Below are 23,124 nucleotides of genomic sequence, written 5' to 3' on the forward strand. Positions count from 1 at the left end.
CTTGACCCCACGTACCCAGCCCAACCCGTCAATTTCGCAGTTCATATCGATTTACGAAACCATGGCAGATTACGACAGTGATTCCTCCGAGCAGGAGTTCACCGAGACCAACGTGCTGCTGGGTTACGCCAGCAAAGACGCCGACGATGACACCATCAGTCGCCTTGGCGGTCAACCAGTAAGTCCCCTTTGCCGCCGCGCATCGACAAACAGAAAAGAGGTCCCTCCAGATTGACTGATGTTGTTTTCACTTGTAGGAATGGTTGAACCCCGAACAACCAGCCTCAGCAGCCCTGGCGCGCTGTAAAGTGTGCAACGAGATCATGGTCCAGCTTCTCCAACTCAACGGCGAGCTCCCCGAAAAGTTCCCCGGCCACGAGCGCCGCCTGTACGTCTTCGCCTGCCGCAAATCCACCTGCCGGCGCAAGCAGGGCAGCATCCGCGCCATCAGAGGTGTCAAGGTATCCAAGGAAGCGCAAGCAGCGGCAGCAAAGAAGGCGGAAGCGAAGCCTCAGAAGAAGGTGGAGGAGAAGGAAGAGCCCAAGAAAGACGTCAGCTCGGGACTGGGAACCGCGCTCTTTGGCGGCGGTTCCGGTGCGGCGAACCCATTCGGAGGCAACGCAAACCCGTTCAGCACGGGCGCCTCTTCAAGCAGCAGCCCCTTTGGCACCGCCGCCCCGTCGAACCCGTTTTCTAAGCCCGCTGCCGCCGACGAGCCTACACAGAAGAAGGAGGAGGCCAAGGACCCGGCCGAGTCCCTCCCCAAGACATTTGCTGAGACTCTGAACCTCAACAACACGCAAACGCCGTCCGGACCGCCCCCGCCGCCGGAGCCGTGGCCCGCGGCCGACGCCCTACCTAAGCCGTACCCGATTTCCTACCTCGCGGACGCCGAGTTCGAGACGCTCGACCCGGAACCCATGCCCGTGCCACAGAACGCGCGGATGGAGGTGGACACCGAGGGCGGTGGCAGCTCTGGCGGAGGCGATATGAAGGACGTCTTCGAGTCGTCCATGGACGCGGCGTTTCAAAAATTTGCGGACCGCATGGAGCAGAACCCGGAGCAGTGTATCCGCTACGAGTTCAACGGCACGCCGCTTCTGTACTCCAAGGCGGACGCCGTGGGCGCGAAGCTGGGCGCTGCTGCCGGCGGTGGTGGCATGACGCGGTGCGGAAACTGTGGTGCCAGGCGCGTGTTTGAGGTGCAGATGACGCCGCATGCCATCACCGAGCTCGAGGCGGAGGAGCTGTCGCTTGAGGGCATGGACTGGGGTACCATTATTGTCGGCGTTTGCGAGGCGGATTGTCAGCAGCGGGGTGTTGATGTTGGTGAGGCTGGGTATCTTGAGGAATGGTGTGGTGTTCAGTGGGAGGAGCTTTCGAAGCGATGAAAAAGTTATGTGCTACACGATGATGATAAAAAGGGGGCAAGCATGGACAAAAGTTTTGCAGCACATCAAAATAATGAGAAGAAGAAAAAGAAGCGTTTTACACGACATTTCAAACATTGTGGCATGTCTCATATTCAGGGATATACTCTATGGTCCCCGATTCCAAAGTCAAAAGTGAACGCCGGTAATTTTTGCCGCCATGCTCTCTTCCAGCCCTAACTCCATGTACGGAGCTATTAGCAGCCAAGGGTTGTGATACCAACCCTTGCGTCCCCTTCTTCTGTTCATCCCCACACCAAAGCCCAAGTCTGCGAGTTTCTCTTCTTGTTTTTCAAAAAAGCAATTCTTTTTACGCAGTCTCCTCCCATGATCTCCGAAGAATTCTCGAGAACATGTCGACGTTGACGTCCTCCCTGATCTCAGACTTCTTGGCCTCGTTCTCGGCGTTCTTGGGGATGGTAACGACGCCGTTGTCGCCGACGGTCCAGCCGGCGACCTCGGTGACGAACTTTGCGGTAGCGTCGCCGTCGAGACCGAGCCAGGACTCGAGCTGGGACAGGCTGACCTCACGGAAGGCCTGCGCGACCGAGTTGGCAATGTTGCTGCGGATGAGGTCCTCGAAGCCCGAGATGTCGGCAATGAGGTCGGCGCAGAGGTCGTCGCCGTCAATGGTGTTCCAGAAGCGAGCGTACTGGGAGCCCTCGAGCTGGCTGTTGAGGGTGCGCAGCTTGGCGACGGCCTCGTGGAGCTCGCCCTGGGCGATGGTGGAGGGGTTGATGAGGTGCAGGGCGAGGGTGAACTGCGGCGAGGGGAACTGGGTCATGGCCTTGACGAGGATGTTGGTGACGACCTCATCCTTGAGACGGTCGGGGTTGAGCTGGTACCTGGAAGGAGAGAGAAGACAAAGTGGTCAGCTGTCGAGTTCCATGATGATGCAGGCTCGAATCCAAATTATGTCTCAACATTGAGTTCCGGTATCGTTCAGTTAACACCATGTGCTGACTTCAGTTGCGACTGAGGGGTTCATGACGGAACAACCAGTGCATGTCAGGTAATAGGAAACGTTTACACGATCATCATATAAACCGGCGCAAGACCAAGCAAAGAGGTCTGATGCCGCCGACGTGTACAAAAAAAGACGCGTGGCGGTGGTCGGGTAGGTATATTGGAGGTTGCGACTCACAGCTTCAGGAGTGTCCGGTTCGCATTGCAGTCGCAGTACTTCTGCTCGCACTGCTCCTGCAGGTAGGACTCGAGGTTGACGACAGCCTCGGGGTTGTACCGCTCGAGGCCATTGATGATGTTGACAATGTAGTCGGGCCGCTCGGGCGGATCTTCGCCGTTCAACATGATTGCTGGTTTTATGTGCGGCGTGGGGGGGTGTGAGAGGGTGGTTTTCGAGGTTCGGCGGGTTAGGAGAGGTATCGTGGAGGGGAAGGAAGAAATCGGTGCCGCTGGTGGGGCTTAGGCCGCCCTGGCGAAAGATTTCCAAAAGTTCGAGTGTGTTGTTGTGTGGAAGTCGCTTGGGTCGTCAAATGAGGTTTAGCGCCGGAGCAAGGGGAAAGGTGTGGCCGTTTCTTCACCGTAGGTAAACCAGGACACCTTACCTAAGATGATGGATCCAAGGGTTTCGCTGACTAAGGAAGCAAGCTACAGGGGTGGCTGGGAAGGTGCACGTACCCTCTTGTTTGGTTCGCAGGCAGCGGCGTCATTGACTGAGACGGTTACAGGGGTGAGCTAAGGTCCCTCAGCGGACAGCTCGGTGATGAACTAACAACATTGAGCGGATGGAAAGAAAAAGAAGTAAAATTCAACCGGGCCGTTCGTGATGATAGAACGAAGCTTCACCTGCATCTGTTCTCACTAGAATCAGCATCCGAAGCTTTCCACGCACTAAGCTCCTGCATTGAACATCATCATCGCCATGCCCAGCCCAAGTAAAAAGAGGAAACTGAATGATCAGTCGTCAACCGGAGTGCCTTCGAGAGGTTTGGAATACTTCTTTTCTAAGCAGAAGCAGAACGGCACATCGTCACCGAAACCCACAACGGAACCTGCTCCTGAAGCTATACCAAATGGCACCGGATCCGCCGACCAGCAGCCGGAGTTGACGGATGAGGAGCTTGCCAGGAAGCTGCAAGCGGAATGGGATGCCGAGGTGCAAAATGAAAGAGCAGAATCTACGCCATGTCCCGAACCAGCAAAGGACCCAAGTTCACGGTCGAATGAGACTAATGGAGAGGAACCTATCGAGGCAAATTCTGGACTGAAAGGGTCGCTGACATCCTCGGTTCTGCCAATTGTTACACCAAAGACGAAGACGCTCTCACTATCTTCCGTGGCAAATGCTGAAGACACGGTTTCAGCAACCATTCCTCTGGACCAAAGCCCACTGACATTTGACCCTTCAGAATTTGTCCCTCAGTTGAAGGAATCATGGGCAGCTGAGGGAGGGCACGCTTCATACGCATTCCTCACCCGATGCTTCATCTTGGTATCCGCTACACAAAGTCGGATTAAGATTGTGGACACTCTAGTCAACTGTATCAGAGTACTGATTGAAGCTGACCCGGAGAGCCTACTGCCCGCGGTCTGGCTTGCAACCAATTCCATCTCGCCTCCTTACATCTCCTTAGAGCTCGGTTTGGGAGGGTCAGCGATTTCCAAGGCACTGAAGCAGGTGTGTGGATTAGACGGTCGCTCCCTTAAGACACTTTACGACAAGCACGGCGATGCCGGAGACGTTGCATTTGAGGCCAAGAAGAAGCAAAGCTTTACTCTGCGGAAACCGAAGCCCTTGACCATCAAGGCTGTCTACCAGTCACTAGTCAAGATTGCTAATAGCCAAGGTCACGGAAGCGGCGAAGCAAAGCAGAGAATCGTCGATCGACTTCTACAAGATGCCCGCGGTGGTGAGGAGAGCAGGTTCATTGTACGAACATTGTGTCAACATGTAGGTTTTGATTTTGTAACAGCCTTTATCATCAAATGCCTAACGTCGGTAGCTACGTATTGGTGCTGTCAAAACCACCATGTTGATTGCTCTTTCAAGAGCCTTCCTCCTTTCCCGACCCCCAGGGGCTGAGTTCCCACTACGATCAGTCAAGGACCTCCAAAAACTAAAGAAGGAAGAGCTCGCTGAAGTATGGAGCAGGCCAGAGGAAATACTAAAGGCCTGCTTCGCGCGGCGCCCCAACTACAACGATCTTGTACCCGTCTTGTTGGAAATTGGCGTCAGCGACGAGCTATTACTTCGTTGTGATTTAACGCTGCACATACCACTCCGGCCCATGCTGGGAAGCATCACGAGAGACCTTTCCGAGATGCTCACGAAACTCCAGGGCAGAGACTTTGCTTGCGAGTTCAAGTACGACGGCCAAAGAGCTCAGATTCACTGCGATGAAAGCGGCAAGATTTCCATCTTCTCAAGACACCTCGAGCTGATGACGGACAAGTACCCCGACTTAGTCGCATTGATGCCCAAGGTTCGCGGCGAAGGCGTCAACAGCTTTGTTATGGAAGGCGAAGTGGTGGCCGTGGACAGCGAGACGGGAGATTTGAAGAACTTCCAGACGCTGAGCAACCGCGCGCGGAAGGATGTCGCTATCGGCAGCGTGCAAGTCAACGTTTGCATGTTCGCATTTGACCTCATGTTTCTCAACGGACAACCCCTACTGAACCGGCCCTTTCGAGAAAGAAGAGAGCTTCTGCGGTCCATGTTTATCGAAGTGCCCCGCCAGTTCACCTGGGTGAAGAGCCTGGATGCCACATCGCAAGACTCGGATGCCGTATTGGAGTTTTTCAAGGCGGCAACCGATATTAAGTGTGAAGGCATTATGGTCAAAATCTTGGACAACTTGACAGATGTCCCCTACCAAAGTGACGGCGCAGTGGATGCCGATGGCGAGGTTGCCGAGGAACCCAGAACGCCTTCAAAGTCAAAATCACGAAGTAAAGGCGCCAAAGATGAGGAAGGCGCTCCCAAGAAGAAGGGCAGACGCAAGCCTCTCCTGGCCACATACGAGCCCGATAAACGTCTAGACTCGTGGCTAAAGGTCAAGAAGGACTATAACTCAAGCTTTGAGACGTTGGACATGATACCGGTAGCCGCCTGGCACGGACAAGGCCGGAAGTCCAAATGGTGGTCGCCGATCCTCATGGCCGTCCGCAATGAGGACAGCGGCGCCCTCGAGGTCGTGTGCAAGTGCATGTCGGGCTTTACAGACGCCTTCTACAAGGCGAACAGGGAACACTACGACGACGGCGAGCTTGCCGAGCGGCAGAATACGCGAACCCAGAAGCCCGCGTTTGTCGAGTACTCTGGTCCCGAGCCTGACGTGTGGTTCGAGCCTCAGGAGGTGTGGGAGATGGCGTTCGCGGACATCACTCTGAGTCCGACGTACACGGCCGCCATTGGGCTCGTCAGCGACGAGCGAGGTTTGAGCCTGCGATTCCCTCGATTTTTGAAGAAGCGCGAGGACAAGAGCATGGACGAGGCGAGTACGAATGAGTTTCTTGCTGGTTTGTGGAGGAAGCAGGAGGCGAAGGCGCCGACGAAGGAAGGACAGGCCGATGTTGTGGACGAATTTGAGGAATAAGACCAGATCAGTAGTCGAGGGGTTGGTCGGCAATCTTGCTTTATGTTACGATAGAGTTAAGGACATCATTGTGCTTCAGTGGCCACGGGATCGGCGGGAATGCACGATATGGAGGGGTCCTCGGAGCCGATGTCTTCTCCTGGTGATGTTCGGAGATAACTCCAGCGGCTTGCCTCTTCGCCTTTCTGGCTGCTTGGCACCGTCAAATGACCAGAGAATCCGGGGTTTGAGGAGTAGGTGTTGTTGACAGGGACAGGAAGTTAAGATCAACAAATACACCACAAACATTATTTTTTCAGAATAACCAGCAGCTCGTGGCCATACTCGGGCGCGAAAACCCTGTAACAAGGCGAATCATTAAACGAGTCTTTTCGAGTCCATCTCGCATGGGCCGGCGAGATAATGTCTTCATATGAGAAGGTCACGCAGCCCGAGGCGTATCCGTTGAAGAGGACTACTCATTGTCCGAATAATGATCTTCCGGTCCTTATATATCGTAATGTTCTCCAGCCACTCAACGAGGAGAGCGCATCAGAAATACTTCAACGTCACGGCTGGGAGAAGAAGGTAAGAATGCTAATTTAGCAAGTCTTCATATACACATTCGATGGATTTGCTAAGAGATCCTTCTACATATAGGGAACCTGGGGCACCATCAGTTTGAAGCATTTTCATCCGAATACGCATGAGTGTTACGGCAAGTCCATTAGCTCCGCTGAAACATTCATCTCTATTAACTTGTGAAGCAGGCGTTTTCCAAGGCAGCTCCGAGCTAGTCTTCGGTGAAGGTGTTTCGGATGTATTCGGCAGCGGAGTTCGATGTGTAGTTCGAGCCGGCGACGTCGTCGTTGTCCCAGCAGGCGTGGGGCATGCGTCTGTCTCAAAGGCGGAGGGAGCAACGGATCCTGTTGATGGAGAGCCCGAGTATCGATACGTTGGAGTGTATCCCAAAGGTTCACCTCATTATAAATACGAAATCGGCAAGAAGAAGTTGGAGGAGAAGAGCGGGTTGATAGAAGAGGTTTCCGCTGTTCCCGTACCGCCCAATGATCCCTTATACGGGCTTGATGGGCCGCTGGTGAGGATTTGGAATAACTCAAGAGGGATATTCACGTCTGTTGGGGAGGCACTCGAAGAGAGCAACTTATGATGGTGGGGTATAGTTACGACTTGAGATGGACGTGGAGAAGGACGTTTCCGTATTGGCCAGGGGTATTATCCGCAGCCGTCCCCTGCAAAGCAGAGGATCAAATAATGTTATTGATATCATTGACCTGTGTTCAGGGAGCCTGGCGCGGTGCTTTTTCGCATCGCATTGCCTGCGACTATAGTAGCACTTGCACATCTTCCACATATTCTTTGTGCCTTCAGGTGACTCATCAATCTGATATCATGCTCGTATCCTCGCTCCAGCAACGGCTATGAGTCTCAGTAAGTCGTGGGCCGGCCGTACCAGGGCCTGACCCTGTCCTCAACGAGCACCACTCTCCCAGTTGCCGTTGGAAGAGGCCACCCGCATATGTTCAACTTCGTCCTTGCAAGCGCGAATTCCCTGTCATCCTGCGGGATATGTCTCGCACGACTAGTCTCTTCGTCGGCCTGTGAATCTCTTACGGATGGCGTTGTTGCGGGGCGCATCAACTTGGACCGCAAAGCTCCGGAGCAGGCTTTGCGAACCTCTGGATACCCAACGCGGCGGGCAGTCGTCGAGAAGCTCGGCATCTGTGGTTCAATCTAACCAACACTATTGACTGACTGCGCTGATTCATTTTACAGCATTCATTCTCTGAGCAATCAAGCTGAAGATAGTCACAGAGCTCATGAAGAGGACTGCATTGTAGAACTGCACGACTGATAAGTTTAGGGACACCATGGAGCTGTTTGACACCGACTCACTGCCTTCCTAGACACTTCCCGCTCTTCATCATCCGTTCTTGCCTCGATGAACAAACGACGCAGGTTGGGCAATGTGGCCTTAGAGAGACTTATCAGATGCCTGTTATTCACTTGATGAACGGAAGTGGCTTACCATGGTGATTTAGTGGTTGTTATTATTGACAGTGTTTCAGATTACGAGCCTGAGCCGGATTTCTTAGTAGCTTTTGTTTACTGAAAGGGATGAAAGCTCCGTAATGCCGTGGAGGAGCCGGAGAAATATAACAAAACGTGAGGTCAAGGGCAGCAGATGGAAATGGCGATGTTGCAATGAGCTCATCAGTGTTTACTTGCCTTAGAGCTTGGTACCTTGTACCTCTGTAAAAGAGTTTCCGATAAAACGACAGGCCCGGTAGTTGCATGTGCATCGTTGTGGAGTCGCCAAGGAGGATGAAGCGACATTCATTTAGCGAATCGGAGCAGTGCAGCGCCCAGCACTGCTGCCAGGCTGGCCAGGCTGGGATTAAGGTTAGGGGTGCATTCCACTGCCAGGTACTTCTTCGACCACCTCATCCTCTTGGCGACTACCGACGAGGTGCATTCACTGCATCCCCCGGATACCTACGACGAGCAAAAGCAAGCGGACTGCTGTCGAATATCGAGACTTTACCTTTGGATGAGCTTGTCCAGGTCCTGATCGGACTGGCTATCTCTCTCATCTGCCAGATCGCCTCTAGCTCCCTCCGACAACCCACCCTAAATCACCATACCTCCTACCTCGAGCATCTCCCGACACCATGGCGGTCAATCGGATTCGTGGGGCCTTTGCTGTCCCGAGGAAGGGAGAGACCTTTGAGCTGCGGGCAGGCCTTGTCTCTCAATATGCCTACGAGCGCAAGGAATCCATCCAGAAGACGATTATGGCGATGACGTTGGGCAAGGACGTGTCTGCTTTGTTCCCCGATGTCCTGAAGAACATCGCGACAGGCGACCTGGACCAGAAGAAGCTGGTTTACTTATACTTGATGTAAGTCTGCACTCGAAACCGATTCGCTACCTAGGCGAGGCGTCTAGAGCGACTACTGACAGCATGCAAAAGGAACTACGCGAAATCGCATCCAGATCTCTGTATTCTTGCCGTCAATACTTTCGTACAAGATTCCGAAGACCCAAATCCCCTCATCCGTGCGTTAGCGATTCGAACGATGGGATGTATCAGAGTCGACAAGATGGTGGATTACATGGAAGAGCCGCTGCGGAAGACACTACGAGACGAGTCGCCATACGTTCGAAAGACGGCTGCTATTTGTGTCGCCAAGCTGTTTGATCTCAACCCTTCAATGTGCATAGAAAACGGTTTCCTAGAATCGCTTCAGGAGCTGATTGGAGACCCGAATCCTATGGTCGTCGCAAACTCGGTTCAGGCGCTTTCAGAGATCACCGAAACCGCACCAGAGACTCGAGCGCTTGTAGTGACACCGGCCACACTGAAGAAGCTGTTGATGGCTCTCAACGAGTGCACGGAATGGGGTCGTGTCACTATTCTGACCACACTGGCCGACTATCCTGCAGCGGATACCAAGGAGTCTGAGCACATTTGTGAAAGAGTTGCGCCACAGTTCCAACACGTCAACCCCAGTGTGGTTTTGGCCGCCGTGAAGGTGGTCTTCATCCACATGAAGGCAGTCAGCCCGGAGCTTGTGCGATCATACCTCAAGAAGATGGCGCCGCCCCTTGTCACGCTTGTGGCATCTGCACCTGAGGTGCAGTATGTTGCTCTGCGCAATATTGACCTCCTTCTGCAGGCCAAGCCCGATATTCTTAGCAAAGAGCTACGAGTCTTCTTCTGCAAATATAACGACCCCCCCTACGTCAAACTTCAGAAGCTCGAGATTATGGTTCGGATAGCCAACGAGAAGAACTTTGACCAGCTCCTCGCAGAATTGAAAGAGTACGCTTTGGAGGTCGATATGGACTTTGTCAAGCGCGCCGTCAAGGCCATTGGCCAGGTTGCGATCAAGCTCGAGAGCGCCAGTCAAAAGTGCGTCAACGCATTGTTGGACTTGATTGCCACCAAGGTCAACTACGTTGTGCAGGAGGTTGTGGTGGTTATCAAGGATATTCTTCGCAAATACCCTGGTTACGAGGGCGTCATCCCCACGCTCTGCAAGTATATCGACGAGCTGGACGAGCCAACAGCAAGAGGATCGCTGATTTGGATTGTGGGAGAGTACGCTGAGAAGATCAACAACGCCGACGACATTCTGGAAAGTTTCGTGGAGGGTTTCATGGAGGAGTTCACACAGGTTTGTCGATTCATTCCAAATTTTCAAGGACACCGCTAACTTTCAGCAGACTCAACTCCAGATCCTGACTGCTGTAGTCAAGCTCTTCCTCAAGAAGCCCGGCAGCAACCAGGGACTGGTCCAAAAGGTGCTTCAGCAGGCTACAACAGACAACGACAACCCAGATATCAGAGACAGAGCTTACGTCTACTGGCGTCTATTGTCAGGCGATTTGGATGTCGCCAAGAATATTGTTCTGTCTCAGAAGCCCGCCATTACCACAACAATGACCAGCCTTCCCCCTGCTCTCCTCGAGCAACTTCTCGCAGAGCTTTCTACTCTGGCGTCGGTGTACCACAAGCCGCCAGAATCATTCGTCGGCAAGGGTCGCTATGGAGCAGACGAGATCCAGCGGGCGGCCATCCGCGAACAACGGCAAGAGGCGGCCGAAAACCCCATTGCTGCGTCAGTGGCAGCTGTGGCCAACGGCAACGCCAACTCACAAAACAACATTGAAAACCTTCTCGATATCGACTTTGACGGTGCTGCCCCTGCATCAGCCGAGCAGCAGAGCAACATCAACACCCCAGACAGAGTGGCCAGCCCTGCGGGAGGTGGTAACTCGAGTGCCATGGCTGACATGATGGGTTTGTTTGACGCTCCTCCGCCGCAGCAACAGCAGGCGGCCAACCCGATGAGCCCCGGAGCAGGTGGTGGCGGCATGAATGACATGATGAACGGCTTCGCCGGGCTCGACTTTGGCAACACAGGGTCCGGGCAGCCCTTGCCGGCGGGCATGCAATTACACCAGCCTGCACAGCCTCAAGGTGGTGAAGGAAACGGGAAGAAGACGAATGAGGACTTGCTTGGGTTGTTCTAGATCTCTTGCTAATGGAGCTGGTTCATTGGGGAGTCCAGGCATGCTGTTAGGAGTAGGTTGATAAATGACAAAGAACGAAGCCACGAAAAGCCTGCTTCTGCTTTTCTGCTTTCCGCGAAAAAACTCATGTATATACTCGAAAAGGGGGGTGTCTAGATCAAACACCTATCGCGCCGTCCTCCCAAGATGCCTCCATGTTCTCCTTTTGGGTCTCATGCGCTTTCCGCGAAAAAACTCATGTATATACTCGAAAAGGGGGGTGTCTAGATCAAACACCTATCGCGCCGTCCTCCCAAGATGCCTCCATGTTCTCCTTTTTGGGTCTCATGCGTGGCGTCTCTTTTCCCGCCTTGTATAGGGACGTATCGCGCCCTGTGTATATGTCGACGTCGTCGCAAGCGGCCCAGTCATCTCCGTCTTCGGCGCGAAGTGACAACTGATGATGCATCATGCTCCCCTCTCTCCACCCGGGGCGGCCAGTTCAGTCCAGCCCCAATTCCAGTGCGTTGTGTCTTGTCCCATGTTCCCTCTTTCTTCACTGTGCAACACCCTCCACCCTGCCGCCGACAGTCCCGTCCATCGGCGGGCCGTCGCTGCCTCCGCCGGCGGCGGCCCTATCGCGCTCCCACTCGGCGGGAGTCTGGCACTTTGCGCTCCAGGCGTGGATCTGGGCGATCTCGTCCTTGAGGGCGGCGTTGACGAGGCGGTGGCGCTTGAGGGAGGTTTGTTTCTCGAAGGCGGGGGAGACGATTGTCGAGGTGAAGGCTTGTCCGCAGCCGCCTGTTTACAAGGTAGAAATATTAATCAGGAGGAAGCCCAGAATTTCGCATCATGGTGGTTTCGCATAGGTAAGGTGTGTTGGGCGCGACGGATGGCATGCGCCGGCGAGTACATTGATTTCTAACATGGCGGGGCATGACGTGGGGGGGTTTTTCGGTTGAAGGAGTGCACGCTGGCAACGAGCGAAGACGTACCTGACATATCCGAGATCTCGACGTGGATTGCCTGCAGGCGCTCGGTGAGGGCCTGCTTTAGCGAGGCCTCTGTTATTTGGTTTGCCATCTCGTATGTGATTGTGAGGTTATCTAGTGGTTCTCGGGAAAGGAGCGACGATCGGGTTTCCGGGGGGGTGGCAGCTTTGGGTTGGGAGATTGTCGAAAATCGGAGGTGCTTGGTTCTGCGGTGGGTTTCCTGTGGTGGGCGGCGTGGCTTGGGTCGGCGATTAGATTGATTAGATGGTGGGGTTCTAATTGAAAGTGTCAGGCGGAGTGGTTCCGTCATTGGGGGTCCAAGGTAAGTTTGGTGGCTTCCATTCGTCTTGGGGACCTTGTTGGAGATGCTGCGCTTTCCTATGGATTGCTGTACTATGGCTCTTCGATGTGAGCGCGTTGAACTTGGATTGACCTGTTGACCTTGTTTGATTTCATGATTTCCTTTGCATCCTTTCCGTGTGAAGCAAAGCGCCGTCTGATGTCCCTTGCTATTTCAAGCATTCAGATCAACGAGATGGCGGTAGTTTCACCACGGGCAAAGAAAGAACTCTACTGATATAAATAAAGTACTTCAACGCATCAACCGCTACTTTGAGCTTTGAATCACGCACCATGAGCAGGTCCTCATACTCACGTCCGCGGGTCATTGTATGCGATATCGAGAGTTGTGGATCCGAATAGGTAAATCTCCAGTTCGTGATTCTGCCAATCTGATGCTCACCAGTGCCTCTTCTTTCTCGCGTTTTATTGTGACTTGAGATAGATTACAACCAATGAGGTGATGCAGTCTTCTCGCCAATACTAGATGTCCCTTATACTTCAACCTCACACCATGATGGGATACAATAAATAATACTGGGTTTATTAGTATAGACTGCTATCGTAGGACTAATGGCCTGGAGCCGATCAACCCGCTGCATGCTGCCCCTATTCGTGAACGAACATTCTTAGAGGCGCTACAAACAAACAAGAACGAGTGACTTGTCTATACGCCCTAGGATTACGCCGAGTTGCCCTGCCCACAAGTTCAAACCGGTTCAGTCAAATAGATATAGTTATTGAAATTAGAGACTATCATCGCCTTTGTCACGATGTACACGATCCGACAAGCCTACACAAGCGTGCGATTCTGGCGCTTAGATTTGGCGAGTAAGTGAGTATTTAAAGGCGAGTTTGGGTCGGGTTCTGCTCTAGCTCGGAACACATGAGCGGATATCATATCTGAGAGTTCTTTTTTGTGGTTGAAGCCCTCTCTCTCGAGCTACTTCGAAAGCCATTCACGAGAAAGAACCCTCAGCGAAGACCATAGATAGATAGCTATCATGCTTTACAATCATAAATATAAGTACTCTCTTAACCTCATTGGTTTTCAATGTAGGTTTGGGGACTAGTACCAATCTCGAAGTTCTCTTCATGTCATAGGCATTGAATTCCAGCCCTTGGAGAGAGAAGGGATTTATATCAACAATACATCACTCAAATGCATCATAAACATGCAAAAAATGGCAAAAGATTTAATTATTTCCGAAACCGAGAATCGAACTCGGGGCTATGCCTAACCTCTCACTGGAGATGAGAGGGCATCATGTTGGCCACTACACCATATCGGATTGGTGGTTGTTGACATTTGAGTGAAGACTTTGCACCAAGTACCGTGAGTGGGTTGGCGGTCTCCGCTTTCGGGTACTTACTCGCTCCCTCACCATGCACGTACCCATCCGAGGCAATCAACCACTGCCTGCGGGCCCGTGGTAGCCGTGGAGTCTCAGCATGACATAGAAGCTTGAGGATGAGACTTGGCTGAGCTGATGATAGAAGACAGGTCTGTCTCAAGGTTGATGGAAGAAGAGTCAAGCGAGGGAGGTTTAGTTGACGACACGCAGGTCAACACTGAAGCAACTGGGAAGGCATGACTTCGAGGGAAGTGGGGGTATGTGTCATTGCGGGGCTTATGTCATTCAGTCAAAACACCAATTGCGGAAGACATCTTCGTATGCATTTAATGGATATTTGAATGAAGCTTGAGCTCTGCAACCCCTCTACAGCATTACCTCATACCGCGACACCCAAATTCAAGGCCTGGAGAATTTAGGAACTTGAGCGTGCTGTATGTCAATTGACTTCGAAAGAACCAAGAGTCTGTTTGATCCTTCTATATCTGAACTCTACAAGAGAAGCTATGCTCACTGGTTTCAGGACACCCATCCAGTCAATGAGCTCCAAGCTTGCTAGGGCATCAGCGCATATAAGTCGACGGTCTTGCGGGTCTACAGCTTCACTTCGGCTGCAGCCCTTGAACATCTCCACGAAAGTCCACAACTCTGCTTCTCATTTGTCGACAGCCTCCTGCCTTCATCGGACTCATCTTGCCACACCGAATATCAAAATGGCGGCTAGCAACAAGTACTCCTCTTCAGGCTTCACCGCCCAAGTGGTGGCTGCCATGCGCAAGCAGTACGTCTCACCATCACCTCTCAGTCAAACACAGACCAATTATAACTGAATCGCCTCACACAGCTACCCTGAAGAGATTGCCGACAGGAGATGGGACAATGTCGGTCTTCTTCTGGATAACATCGTGACCACCACAGCCGCCACGCCCAAAAGCCCAATCGTCCTCCTCACCAACGACCTAACCTACGCCGTCGCCGAAGAGGCAGTTCAAAAGAAAGCGAGCGTCATCGTGAGCTATCGTAAGTTTCGCCCCCGAACTGACTGATAACCCGCCTTCCCCTCCATCATCTGACAACCTCTCTAGACCCCTTCATCTTCTCCGGCCTTAAGTCTATCACAACGAAAGACCCTCAGCAAGCAACTCTCCTGCTCCTCGCCTCCAACGGAATCGCAGTCTACTGCCCCCACACCGCAGTTGACGCCGCCCCCAACGGTCTCAACACCTGGCTAGGCGACATCGTCTCCGGCGGTCCCGCCTCCTCCTCCTCGACCGCGGCCCCCTCCGACCGCACCGTCATCACCCCTCACGCCTCGCCCCCCGCCGGCTTCGAGGGCTCAGGCTACGGCCTCCTCTGCACCTTCCGTCAGCCCGAGTCCCTCGCTGACATCATCCGGCGCGTGGCCTCCCGCGTAGGCATGCGCCGCGTCATGGTCGCCTCGCCGGACCCGTCGGCCATCTCGACGGTGCGCGTGGGCGCCGTGGCCGTGTGCGCGGGCAGCGGGTGGGACGTTGTGAAGAGCGCGGCCGCGGACGTGGTTGTCACTGGCGAGATGAGCCACCACAATGCGCTCAAGGCTGTGCAGGAGGGCAAGACGGTTGTCACTGTGTTCCACAGCAACTCGGAGAGGGGGTACCTTACCGAGGTGATGAAGCCACTGTTGGAGGGAGAGCTGAAGCAGCAGGCGCATGATGTGCAGGTCCTCGTCAGCACGGCTGACCGGGATCCGTTTGACATTGTGGACGTTTCCGAGCTGTAAGTTCATTTGCGGATTGAACGTTGAAGGGAAAAACAAGCGATGTCCTTTAAAGGTTAGGAGAGAATTGAGCTCACAATTGGGGCCAAAGACAAGCTCGAAGAAACCATCTGTAGATGGCTGACGACATTGCCTTCCTTTCGAACGATTCGAGTCCCAGAGTCTACGCTCTTACCATGGACGAGACTTTTCTAAGCGTCCTACATGAAAATGAGTTTACTGTACCTGCGCGAATGATGATTTGACTTGGTCCGTGAGAATGCTGTTACATGGCGCAAACGTGTGAAATCTGTGATTTTTGTCCAATTCTATCCGACGAATCTGTCTCTTTTGCTCCAAAACACAAAAGTTGCGCCGAGCCCAAACACCAAGTAACTCCATCGCTATGCTCGCAAAGCTCAAAAACAACAACACCAAGAACAAGAGATCTCAGGATCTCACGCTATCCTTCGAAGCCCGCACACTGCTCTCTCCAGAGCCACCAACCCTCAACGCCGCGTCGCCCTCTTCAAGACACTCAGCAACATCCTTCCCACCGACGCCCTTTTCCTTCCAAACCTCAAGCAGCCGCCGCGGCATCTCCCACGCCCGCCTCGCCTCCTCGACCTTGCCCTCCTTCACGAGCCTTCGCAGCTTCTCAGGCGTTCCCAGCACCTCCCTCGCGAGTTCCCGCGTCCTCCTCCGCGTCGCCGCCGCCGCCTCATCCTCGCGCTCCTTTGACGCCGGCGGCGCAACCGTCTTGCGCAGCGCCTCGCGGATCGAGCTCGCCTGAGCGTAGATGCCCGCGATCGCGGGGTCGAGGGTCGAGGCCATGGGGTTCAGGGGGTCCATATTTGCGCGCATCTGTTTTAAAACGTCCCCAAGGGCTCCTTTTAGCTTTTATCGTTCTTTATGATCATTTCTTGTCTGTATTTCGCTTGGGAATTCGACTCTCTCTGGGATCCTTGAAATAGCCAAAGATTTAAAAATGAGATTCTGTCCTCTTGCTTACCTTGCGAATCGTCTCCGTCGCGGATATAAGCTTGGAGTAATTATCATACACCAGCGCCTTCTTCTCCGCGTCCAGCGCCCGGATCTCGCCCAGCACGCGGGTATACACCCTCAACAAATCGTCGAGCGTGTTCTCCGCCAGCGCCTTGCGCACGTACGCCTCGGCGTCAAACGACGGGCTGTCGAGCTCGCTGGGCGGGACCTCGGAGTGCTCCGCGTGGCGCTCGTGGTCTTCTGTGATTTCTAGCGAGGGGGGCGTGCCGTTCCCGCCGGCTGCGGCAGCCTTCTTGAGGTTGTAGTACTCGCGGAGGGCGGCTCGGTTCGCGCGCTTGGAGGGCGCTGGCGCGGCGCCCCCGGGACCGGTCCCGTTGCCGAAGGTCGCGGAAGAGCCTGGGTTCGGGGAGCTTGTGAGGGAGCGGGGGGTGTCGAGGGAGGGTCTGGTTGAGGATGTCGGGGTGTGTGGTTGTGCTGAGACGCGGCGGGTGAGGGCTGGCGGTTCGCGGGGCGATGCGATTGTGGACATCTTGGTGGGAGTTGACGGCCTTGCGCAAGGGGCCTTCTTTCAATCGTTGTAGGATGGAGAGGATGCCAATTGAGGGTCTGATCGGAGGTGTTCTAGGTGCTCTAGGTTTTTGCGTAGAGTTGGATGGTAGTGACAGATCGAAGGAAGCGAGGCTGACCATGAGAGGACGACGGGGATGCAGGCGATAGGTCGGCGACAGAGCTCCTGTGGGGTGCCGGTGCGGCCCCTGAACTTCAGCTGCACAGCGAGGCTGCGCTAATTGACACATGCTAAATGTCCAGGATCTGCAGTGGGGGGCGCGCGCCCAGGGTTTTAGAGATTTTGGGGTAGCTTACCCCACCGAAGCTTTATTCTTCTCCATCTCCAACCTAAACTCATTCGAAAGCAAACAACAAAACTTCCCTCTCGAAAGGCTCAGGATGTAGACACTCACCAAACCTGAACCGGCACACGAAAAATAACATGGACTACACATCAAAAATCCGCTCCGCCCTCCAAACCCAATCTTTCCCAACCCCTTCCCTCCCCTGGACCACAAACCTGACCTCGCGCATTCCGACCCCTCCTCTCCCCTCGCTCATCGCGACCGCCAAAGCCCGCCTCCTCGCCTCGGACCTCACGACGCCGGGCCTCCTCGACCCCTCCGCCACCGCGAGCTTTCCCACCACGAATCCCGAGCTGCCTGAATTGGTCCTGCAGCAAGACGTCCCCTGCCAAGTCCTCGACGTCGAGAACCTGAGCCTCTCGCGCTGGGAGCAGGTTGAGGAGCTCGAGGCCGTCGCGAGGGGGGAGCAGACGACGGGGCGGAGGGTCGTTAGACTCGCTGCTGCGACTGAGGAGCCCGAGTATGATAATATCGACGAGGGCGGCGGTGGCGGCGGCGGTGCTGCTGCTGTTGGGGCGGGTAGTAGAGCCACACAACCGCAACAGCAGCAGAGACGGAACGCTACCCACAGGCTGGTATTGCAAGACTTCAAGGGCAACAAGATTTACGTGCTGGAGCTCAGACGGATAGACAAGATTGGGATCGGGAGCACGAATATCGGCGAAAAGATTGTGCTCAAGAAGGGGACTGTCGTGGCGAGGGGCACTATGTTGCTGGAGCCGGATAAGTGCGTGATGCTTGGGGGCAAGGTCGATGCGTGGCAAAAGGCTTGGATCGAGGGGCGGATGGCGAGGTTAAAGGAGGCCGTTGAAGCAGAGAGGTGATATGGCTCGAGGGAACGGTGTGAGTGTGGCATCACTTGGAGTTTGGCATTGATACCCCCTTGCTTTGTTTGCTGATGGGAAACCGGGCAACACAAATTTTCCTTTATTCTGATTTTTGTTCGTAAGCTAGCTTGCAGCCGACTTTCATAGGTCTCTTGAAGAGCTGTTTTTGATCCATATGTGGTCAAAATTGACCCTGTATGTGAACCTTTCTCCTTATCCTATTCAACTCGACAGCATCGGTGATATCAGCACATTCGTCTGCCTAATTGCCGTAAACAGCCTCCCGCAGAGAGTTCCAACCATCAGGCTTCCAAGGAGCCAAGAAGATGGCCGTCTGCGCATCCGCCGCGACTCCCGTCCCAGCATACGCCTTTGCCAAACTCTCCGCCTCAAGCGCACCCCTAGGCGGCGCTGCCTTCTTAGCCACCGTCAACGCCATCGCCGCAGCATGCTGCTCCCCGCTAAACTCGGCCAGGTTCGACCAGCCGTGAGGCAGGTGAGGATAAAGCATGATATCCGTCTGGATCTGCGTCATGACATCTTCCTCCGTGCTCGAATCCCCGAGCTTCGCGATAGCGTTGAGCACCTCGCCAATCTGCGACTGCTCCGCGTCCCCGACATTGTGGCTCGTCCGCAGCCCCTGCAGCTCCGACACGACGGCCTCGACCGACTCCTCGTCGTTGTCGAGGATGGCGATGACGCCGAGTAGGAGGACGGATTGGACGTGGTCGGGCTGCTTCTCAATGACCTCGAACAGCGCGCCGCGGGCCTTTTCGCGAGAATCATCGGCACCCGTGGCCCAGAGCACCTGTGCGAGGAGACAGACCGCATCGGGGTTGTTGTCGGACTCCTCGAGCGCCGACTCGAAGCACAGGAGCGCCTCGTTGACGTCCTCACTGTAGTACTGCGCTAGCCCGACGGTCAAGTGCGCTGAGAGACGCGCCTTCTTGCGCTCTTCCCTGCTCAGCTCGTTGTCGGACTCGTCGGCGCTCAGCTGGATGGCCATCTCGCCGCACTCGATAGCCTGCTCGAACGCGCCAGCGGCGAGGTAGGACCGCGCCAGGTCGGTCTTGGCCAGCGCGAAGTGCGCGAGGGACTGCGGAGATTCAGTGACCTCGTAGTCGGACTCGAGAATGCCGCAGATCTTCTCCAACGTCTCCACCGCCTTGCCCGTGTCGTGGGTCCGCTCAAGGAACATGGCCGACAGGTGTCCGTACGCGAGGTCCTGCGGCTTCAGGCTGTTGAGCTGGCCGAGGGCGAAGATGGGCTGAATCAGGGAGGCGATGTTGGCGGACGCCGTGCCGAGGATGAAGTCGAACACGGCCACCGAGTATTGACGTCTCGTAAGCACTGAGGACGCCTCGGCGATCTCCATGGCGTGCGTGAACAGGCCTCTGGCCTCCTTCACCTTTCCGTACAAGAGTGCCACGAAGCCCTGGCCGAGCCACGCGTGCGCGTAGTCGGGATCAGTTGACTGCGCCCGGTTAAAGGCTTCGTTCGCGAGCTGCACGTCGTTTTGGAGAAGGGCGAGGGTGCCGAGATTGGTCCAGGCTGCCGGGCTTCTCTCGTTTAGGTGTAAGCTGCGAACGAACGAGTGCTGCGAGACGGCCGGGTTGATCTCGCTCGTGACGACACCCAAAGAGTTCCAGAAATCAGAGTTGCCGGCTTCCAGCTCAATGGCTCGCTTGAAGCATTTCATGGCCGTCTTCAAGTAAACGCTCGACTTCTTCCTGATACTCGAGGGCAGGCAAATGTGAGCCCGGTGCTCGGCCCAGCCAAGGTTGTAATATGCAACTGCTTGGGCGTGCAAGTCGTTTGCAGAGACGTGGATTGCCCGTTTATGGCATAAGATAGTTGCGTGGATGCATCTTGTCAGATCAACACCAAGTCTCTCGTCTTCAGAAAACAAGCCCTTTGCCGAGATGACACCAGTCCCAACGTTATCCACTTCGGAAAAGAGGTCGTATGCCTCCTTATCGCCACTGTCGATGAGCGTCATGATCACATCTGCGGGGAAGTCAACCGCTCGGCTTTGTACCGCAGAGAAGACGGAACAAGCATCCGCGAGCGACTTCCAGAAGTTGAAGGTCTCAGTGACGCTAGCAGCGGCCTTGGACGCAAAGTCTATCGTGTCGATGGCCAGGTGCACCGCCTTGCCAAAAAGGCCCTTTTCTACACTGTCGAGAGCACTGTCAACCATGGTCTGTATCAGGGCAATGGCGACTCCGTCCTCATCAGGGCGGCCCTCAATGACATCCTGGTACAGAGCAACGGCCTCATCGAATTCAGCCAGCTCACGCTTGACATTAGCAAGCATGTACTTGGTGAACCAAGTGTCGCCCAGATTCTCGGCAGGCGCAGTCTCCTCCAGCTTCTGGGCGTTGAGGATCGCCTTGGTGGCTGCGATGTATCGGCCGGAAGAGTAGTAGCTTTCGCCCAGGCCAACCCACGAGTGGTAGTCCTCTGGGTGGATTCTCAGTGCAGACTGGAAAGACACGATCGACTTGTGGAAATCCTGCTTGTTCAGCTCTGCAACACCGAGGGCAGAGAAAGGCCAACTGATGCCCTTCCTCTTGGAGCCCGGGGGCGGCTTGACCTTTCCAGAGTCAACCACACGCTGCGCCACAAGCTCGACTCTGTCCCAATCGCCTTCGTCGGCAAAGGACTCGGCAAGACGCTTGGCAGCTTCGACCTCGGAAGCAGAGAGCTCTACAGCCTTCTGAAAGCAGCGTCTGGCCCTCTTCTTGTCTTTGGCGTAGTCGGCGTAGTAGACACCGAGACTTGTGTAGGCTGGCGCAAAGTTGAGGTTGTTCTTTAAGGCGTCCAAGAAGTACAAGTAAGCGCCGGTGCGACTTTTGCGTGCTGCCTTTGACGTGTCAATGTTCCAGATGCATGAACCTAGTCGGTACTGTGTCTGCGCGAGAAGCTCCTTCGAAGGCGTAGGCATCTCCTCGATGAGGGGCAGCGAATCCTCCAGCTGCGCCTTTGCAGTCTCAAAGTCTCCTTTGAGCGCCTGGACCCAGGCAGATTCGGTCTTGACCCGCAGGTTAGAGGGATCTCTCTCCAGAGCACGCCCAAAGAAATCTATGGCGTCCTCGTAGTCCTCCTCTTCTTCATAGATGAGACCGACTCCAATTAAGGCTGGAGTTGACGACGGATCATGTGATAGAACCCCCTCAAACAGTGACTTTGCCTCAGTGTGATGTCTAGGCGACTGGAAGAACACCAAACCTGTTGCAAGGTACAAAGAAAAGGCATCGTGGGTATTCTGGAACGACATGCCAGTCTTATTTCTCTCCGTTTTGATGTGTCCCATCGACTTGCGCATCAGTTCCACCGTCGTTTCGTGTTCCTCCAAATGCTGGTAGTACTCTCCCATCAATCGGTGAGCGAACAGTGAGTTTGACGTAGTGATGCCCTCAGTCATCATAAGGATTCTATCCTGTTCCGTGAGCGGCACCATGGAAACGCCGCCTCCCTCGTCGTCCTCGCTCTCTTCCTCGGTCTCCTCTGCTTCGAGAGCCGCCGGTGTTGGCTTAGGGAAGGGAGAGATGCTACTGGTAAGAAAGCCCGTGATGACTTTGTAGAGATCGGTCTCGGGGAAGAATGAGCAATAGTCTCTCAGCATATTGACGTCCCATTCCTTGATCTCCTTTGCGTCCTTGTAGTCAATGGCAATCTCCCAGGCAAGCCGGAAGGGGTGCTTGATGATGACCATGTCAAGCGCCAGTTTCAGGACAGCTTGAAGAGCCTGGCCCTTTTCCGGACCGTGTGGCGCGACCAGGAGACGGTCGTAGCAGTACTGGAGAAGCTTCTCTTCATATTTCCGCCGGAGATCATCATCGTTCGTCCAGTTGATCAGCTGGTGGTAGACGAACTCAAGCTTGCTCTGAGCTATGACTTCACGCTTGACCTCGAGAGTGACCTCAGTCAGCCGCGCGCCGATCCTTGTCCGCCGTTCGCCAATGAGTGTGTTTATGCGCTTCTTCTCGTCCGTCTCGATCATCTGCGCCATGGTCTCGTAGGTTTTGGCCGGGTGCGGAACGCGACCCTCGAGAGCAGGGTAAATCGGGCTCCCGGGCAGGATGACACTGAGAGCTTCGATGTATTGCGGAGTATCCCCTTGAGATCTCGCAAAGTCAATGAACTTATCAATGACATCTTGGCACTTGTACATGTCTTCTGCATCTCGGTAAATCTCAGCCAAGCTGATGGCAGCTTGCTGGTAGGCGGCTAAGCGTTTGCGGTCCTGCTTCTCGTAGAGCTTGATGAGACCTTGCCACGCCTGGCTGTCCTTTGGTCGTAGTGAAGCCGCGGACTTGTAAGCCTTCTCTGCGTCATCGACGCGGCTCTTCTTGTCGAGGGCAAAAGCGAGGAAGATGGTCCTGCGAGCAGTGTCAGCAGCTGCCTTCGGTGTAGAGACGCAGGAAATCCAATGAGCCCTTACGCTTGGTAGTTCTTTGGCTCCCGCTCAAGAAAGTCAGTCGCCTTCTGAATAGCATCATCCCATTTTTGCTGCTTTACGGAGTCGCCAATGGCCTTCAGCACAGCCTTGGCCCCGGACATCGTGGCTAGTGACAGAAGTTGTGAATCATGAACGTGAGGTATTCTCTCAAAGGTGGGGCATCACCTTGGTGCTGGAAGGCCGTGAGTGAGAGAAAGAAAAAAAGCAAAGAAAAATAAGAGGCCGAGAACAGATATGCGAGGTTTACAGTTTGTTGACCCAACCCCGGTGTGTGTTGGCGAATGAAGTGAGATCCTCGTTGGTGCCTTCTCTTGCAGTAAACCCTCGCATGAGAGGCTCAGTGAGGCATGAGCTGGTGGTGAGCGCTACAGAGGGCAGTGCCCCACCATCAACACCTCCCTTATTACATCATGCCCCGCTTTGAGCATAGCAGCTCCCCAAAGTAAGGTGCATCACCACTACACGATAAGATAAGGAATTCCAA

The 23,124-nt window shown here is 54.5% G+C and overlaps 10 protein-coding genes across 10 annotated transcripts; 6 read left to right on the forward strand and 4 right to left on the reverse strand.

Moving 5' to 3' along the window:
• Nucleotides 1-61: 61 nt before the first annotated feature.
• HER10_EVM0008244 (uncharacterized protein) lies at nucleotides 62-1,391 on the forward strand (the record flags this gene model as incomplete). The annotated part of the gene is made up of 2 exons (XM_035477774.1): nucleotides 62-178; nucleotides 258-1,391. The coding sequence occupies 2 exons, from the start codon at nucleotides 62-64 to the stop codon at nucleotides 1,389-1,391; spliced, it is 1,251 nt and encodes a 416-aa protein (XP_035328245.1).
• HER10_EVM0004043 (eukaryotic translation initiation factor 3 subunit K) lies at nucleotides 906-2,861 on the reverse strand. Its single transcript, XM_035473701.1, has 2 exons — nucleotides 2,575-2,861; nucleotides 906-2,275 (listed from the first exon to the last, which is right to left on the reverse strand). Exons 1-2 carry the CDS (start codon nucleotides 2,739-2,741, stop codon nucleotides 1,741-1,743), a joined length of 702 nt encoding a protein of 233 aa, XP_035327852.1. The 5' UTR covers nucleotides 2,742-2,861; the 3' UTR covers nucleotides 906-1,740.
• A 266-nt stretch (nucleotides 2,862-3,127) lies between these two features.
• HER10_EVM0008632 (DNA ligase I) lies at nucleotides 3,128-6,078 on the forward strand. Its single transcript, XM_035478147.1, has 2 exons — nucleotides 3,128-4,344; nucleotides 4,397-6,078. The coding sequence occupies exons 1-2, from the start codon at nucleotides 3,316-3,318 to the stop codon at nucleotides 5,987-5,989; spliced, it is 2,622 nt and encodes an 873-aa protein (XP_035328280.1). The 5' UTR covers nucleotides 3,128-3,315; the 3' UTR covers nucleotides 5,990-6,078.
• Nucleotides 6,079-6,391: 313 nt separating this feature from the next.
• Nucleotides 6,392-7,139, forward strand: HER10_EVM0012568 (cupin domain protein; the record flags this gene model as incomplete). Its single annotated transcript, XM_035481961.1, has 3 exons — nucleotides 6,392-6,556; nucleotides 6,629-6,686; nucleotides 6,739-7,139. 3 exons carry the CDS (start codon nucleotides 6,392-6,394, stop codon nucleotides 7,137-7,139), a joined length of 624 nt encoding a protein of 207 aa, XP_035328620.1.
• Nucleotides 7,140-8,661: 1,522 nt separating this feature from the next.
• On the forward strand, nucleotides 8,662-11,029 carry HER10_EVM0006753 (uncharacterized protein; the record flags this gene model as incomplete). Its single annotated transcript, XM_035476330.1, has 3 exons — nucleotides 8,662-8,891; nucleotides 8,964-10,170; nucleotides 10,220-11,029. 3 exons carry the CDS (start codon nucleotides 8,662-8,664, stop codon nucleotides 11,027-11,029), a joined length of 2,247 nt encoding a protein of 748 aa, XP_035328123.1.
• A 535-nt stretch (nucleotides 11,030-11,564) lies between these two features.
• HER10_EVM0013221 (BolA-like protein) lies at nucleotides 11,565-12,091 on the reverse strand (the record flags this gene model as incomplete). Its single annotated transcript, XM_035482585.1, has 2 exons — nucleotides 11,565-11,809; nucleotides 12,004-12,091. The coding sequence occupies 2 exons, from the start codon at nucleotides 12,089-12,091 to the stop codon at nucleotides 11,565-11,567; spliced, it is 333 nt and encodes a 110-aa protein (XP_035328681.1).
• Nucleotides 12,092-14,065: 1,974 nt separating this feature from the next.
• Nucleotides 14,066-15,535, forward strand: HER10_EVM0007690 (uncharacterized protein). Its single transcript, XM_035477237.1, has 3 exons — nucleotides 14,066-14,475; nucleotides 14,539-14,714; nucleotides 14,780-15,535. The coding sequence occupies exons 1-3, from the start codon at nucleotides 14,234-14,236 to the stop codon at nucleotides 15,451-15,453; spliced, it is 1,092 nt and encodes a 363-aa protein (XP_035328199.1). The 5' UTR covers nucleotides 14,066-14,233; the 3' UTR covers nucleotides 15,454-15,535.
• Nucleotides 15,536-15,879: 344 nt separating this feature from the next.
• Nucleotides 15,880-17,116, reverse strand: HER10_EVM0008895 (uncharacterized protein; the record flags this gene model as incomplete). The annotated part of the gene is made up of 2 exons (XM_035478402.1): nucleotides 16,442-17,116; nucleotides 15,880-16,293 (listed from the first exon to the last, which is right to left on the reverse strand). The coding sequence occupies exons 1-2, from the start codon at nucleotides 16,961-16,963 to the stop codon at nucleotides 15,880-15,882; spliced, it is 936 nt and encodes a 311-aa protein (XP_035328297.1). The 5' UTR covers nucleotides 16,964-17,116.
• A 237-nt stretch (nucleotides 17,117-17,353) lies between these two features.
• On the forward strand, nucleotides 17,354-18,230 carry HER10_EVM0011598 (RecQ mediated genome instability protein Rmi1). The gene has a single exon (XM_035481026.1). The coding sequence runs from the start codon at nucleotides 17,426-17,428 to the stop codon at nucleotides 18,170-18,172; it is 747 nt and encodes a 248-aa protein (XP_035328534.1). The 5' UTR covers nucleotides 17,354-17,425; the 3' UTR covers nucleotides 18,173-18,230.
• A 150-nt stretch (nucleotides 18,231-18,380) lies between these two features.
• HER10_EVM0003234 (tetratricopeptide) lies at nucleotides 18,381-22,944 on the reverse strand. The gene is made up of 2 exons (XM_035472918.1): nucleotides 22,623-22,944; nucleotides 18,381-22,560 (listed from the first exon to the last, which is right to left on the reverse strand). Exons 1-2 carry the CDS (start codon nucleotides 22,739-22,741, stop codon nucleotides 18,438-18,440), a joined length of 4,242 nt encoding a protein of 1,413 aa, XP_035327778.1. The 5' UTR covers nucleotides 22,742-22,944; the 3' UTR covers nucleotides 18,381-18,437.
• Between the last annotated feature and the right edge of the window lie 180 nt (nucleotides 22,945-23,124).

Source organism: Colletotrichum scovillei (assembly GCF_011075155.1).
Source record: "Colletotrichum scovillei strain TJNH1 chromosome Unknown Contig00010, whole genome shotgun sequence".
NCBI lineage: Eukaryota > Fungi > Ascomycota > Sordariomycetes > Glomerellales > Glomerellaceae > Colletotrichum > Colletotrichum scovillei.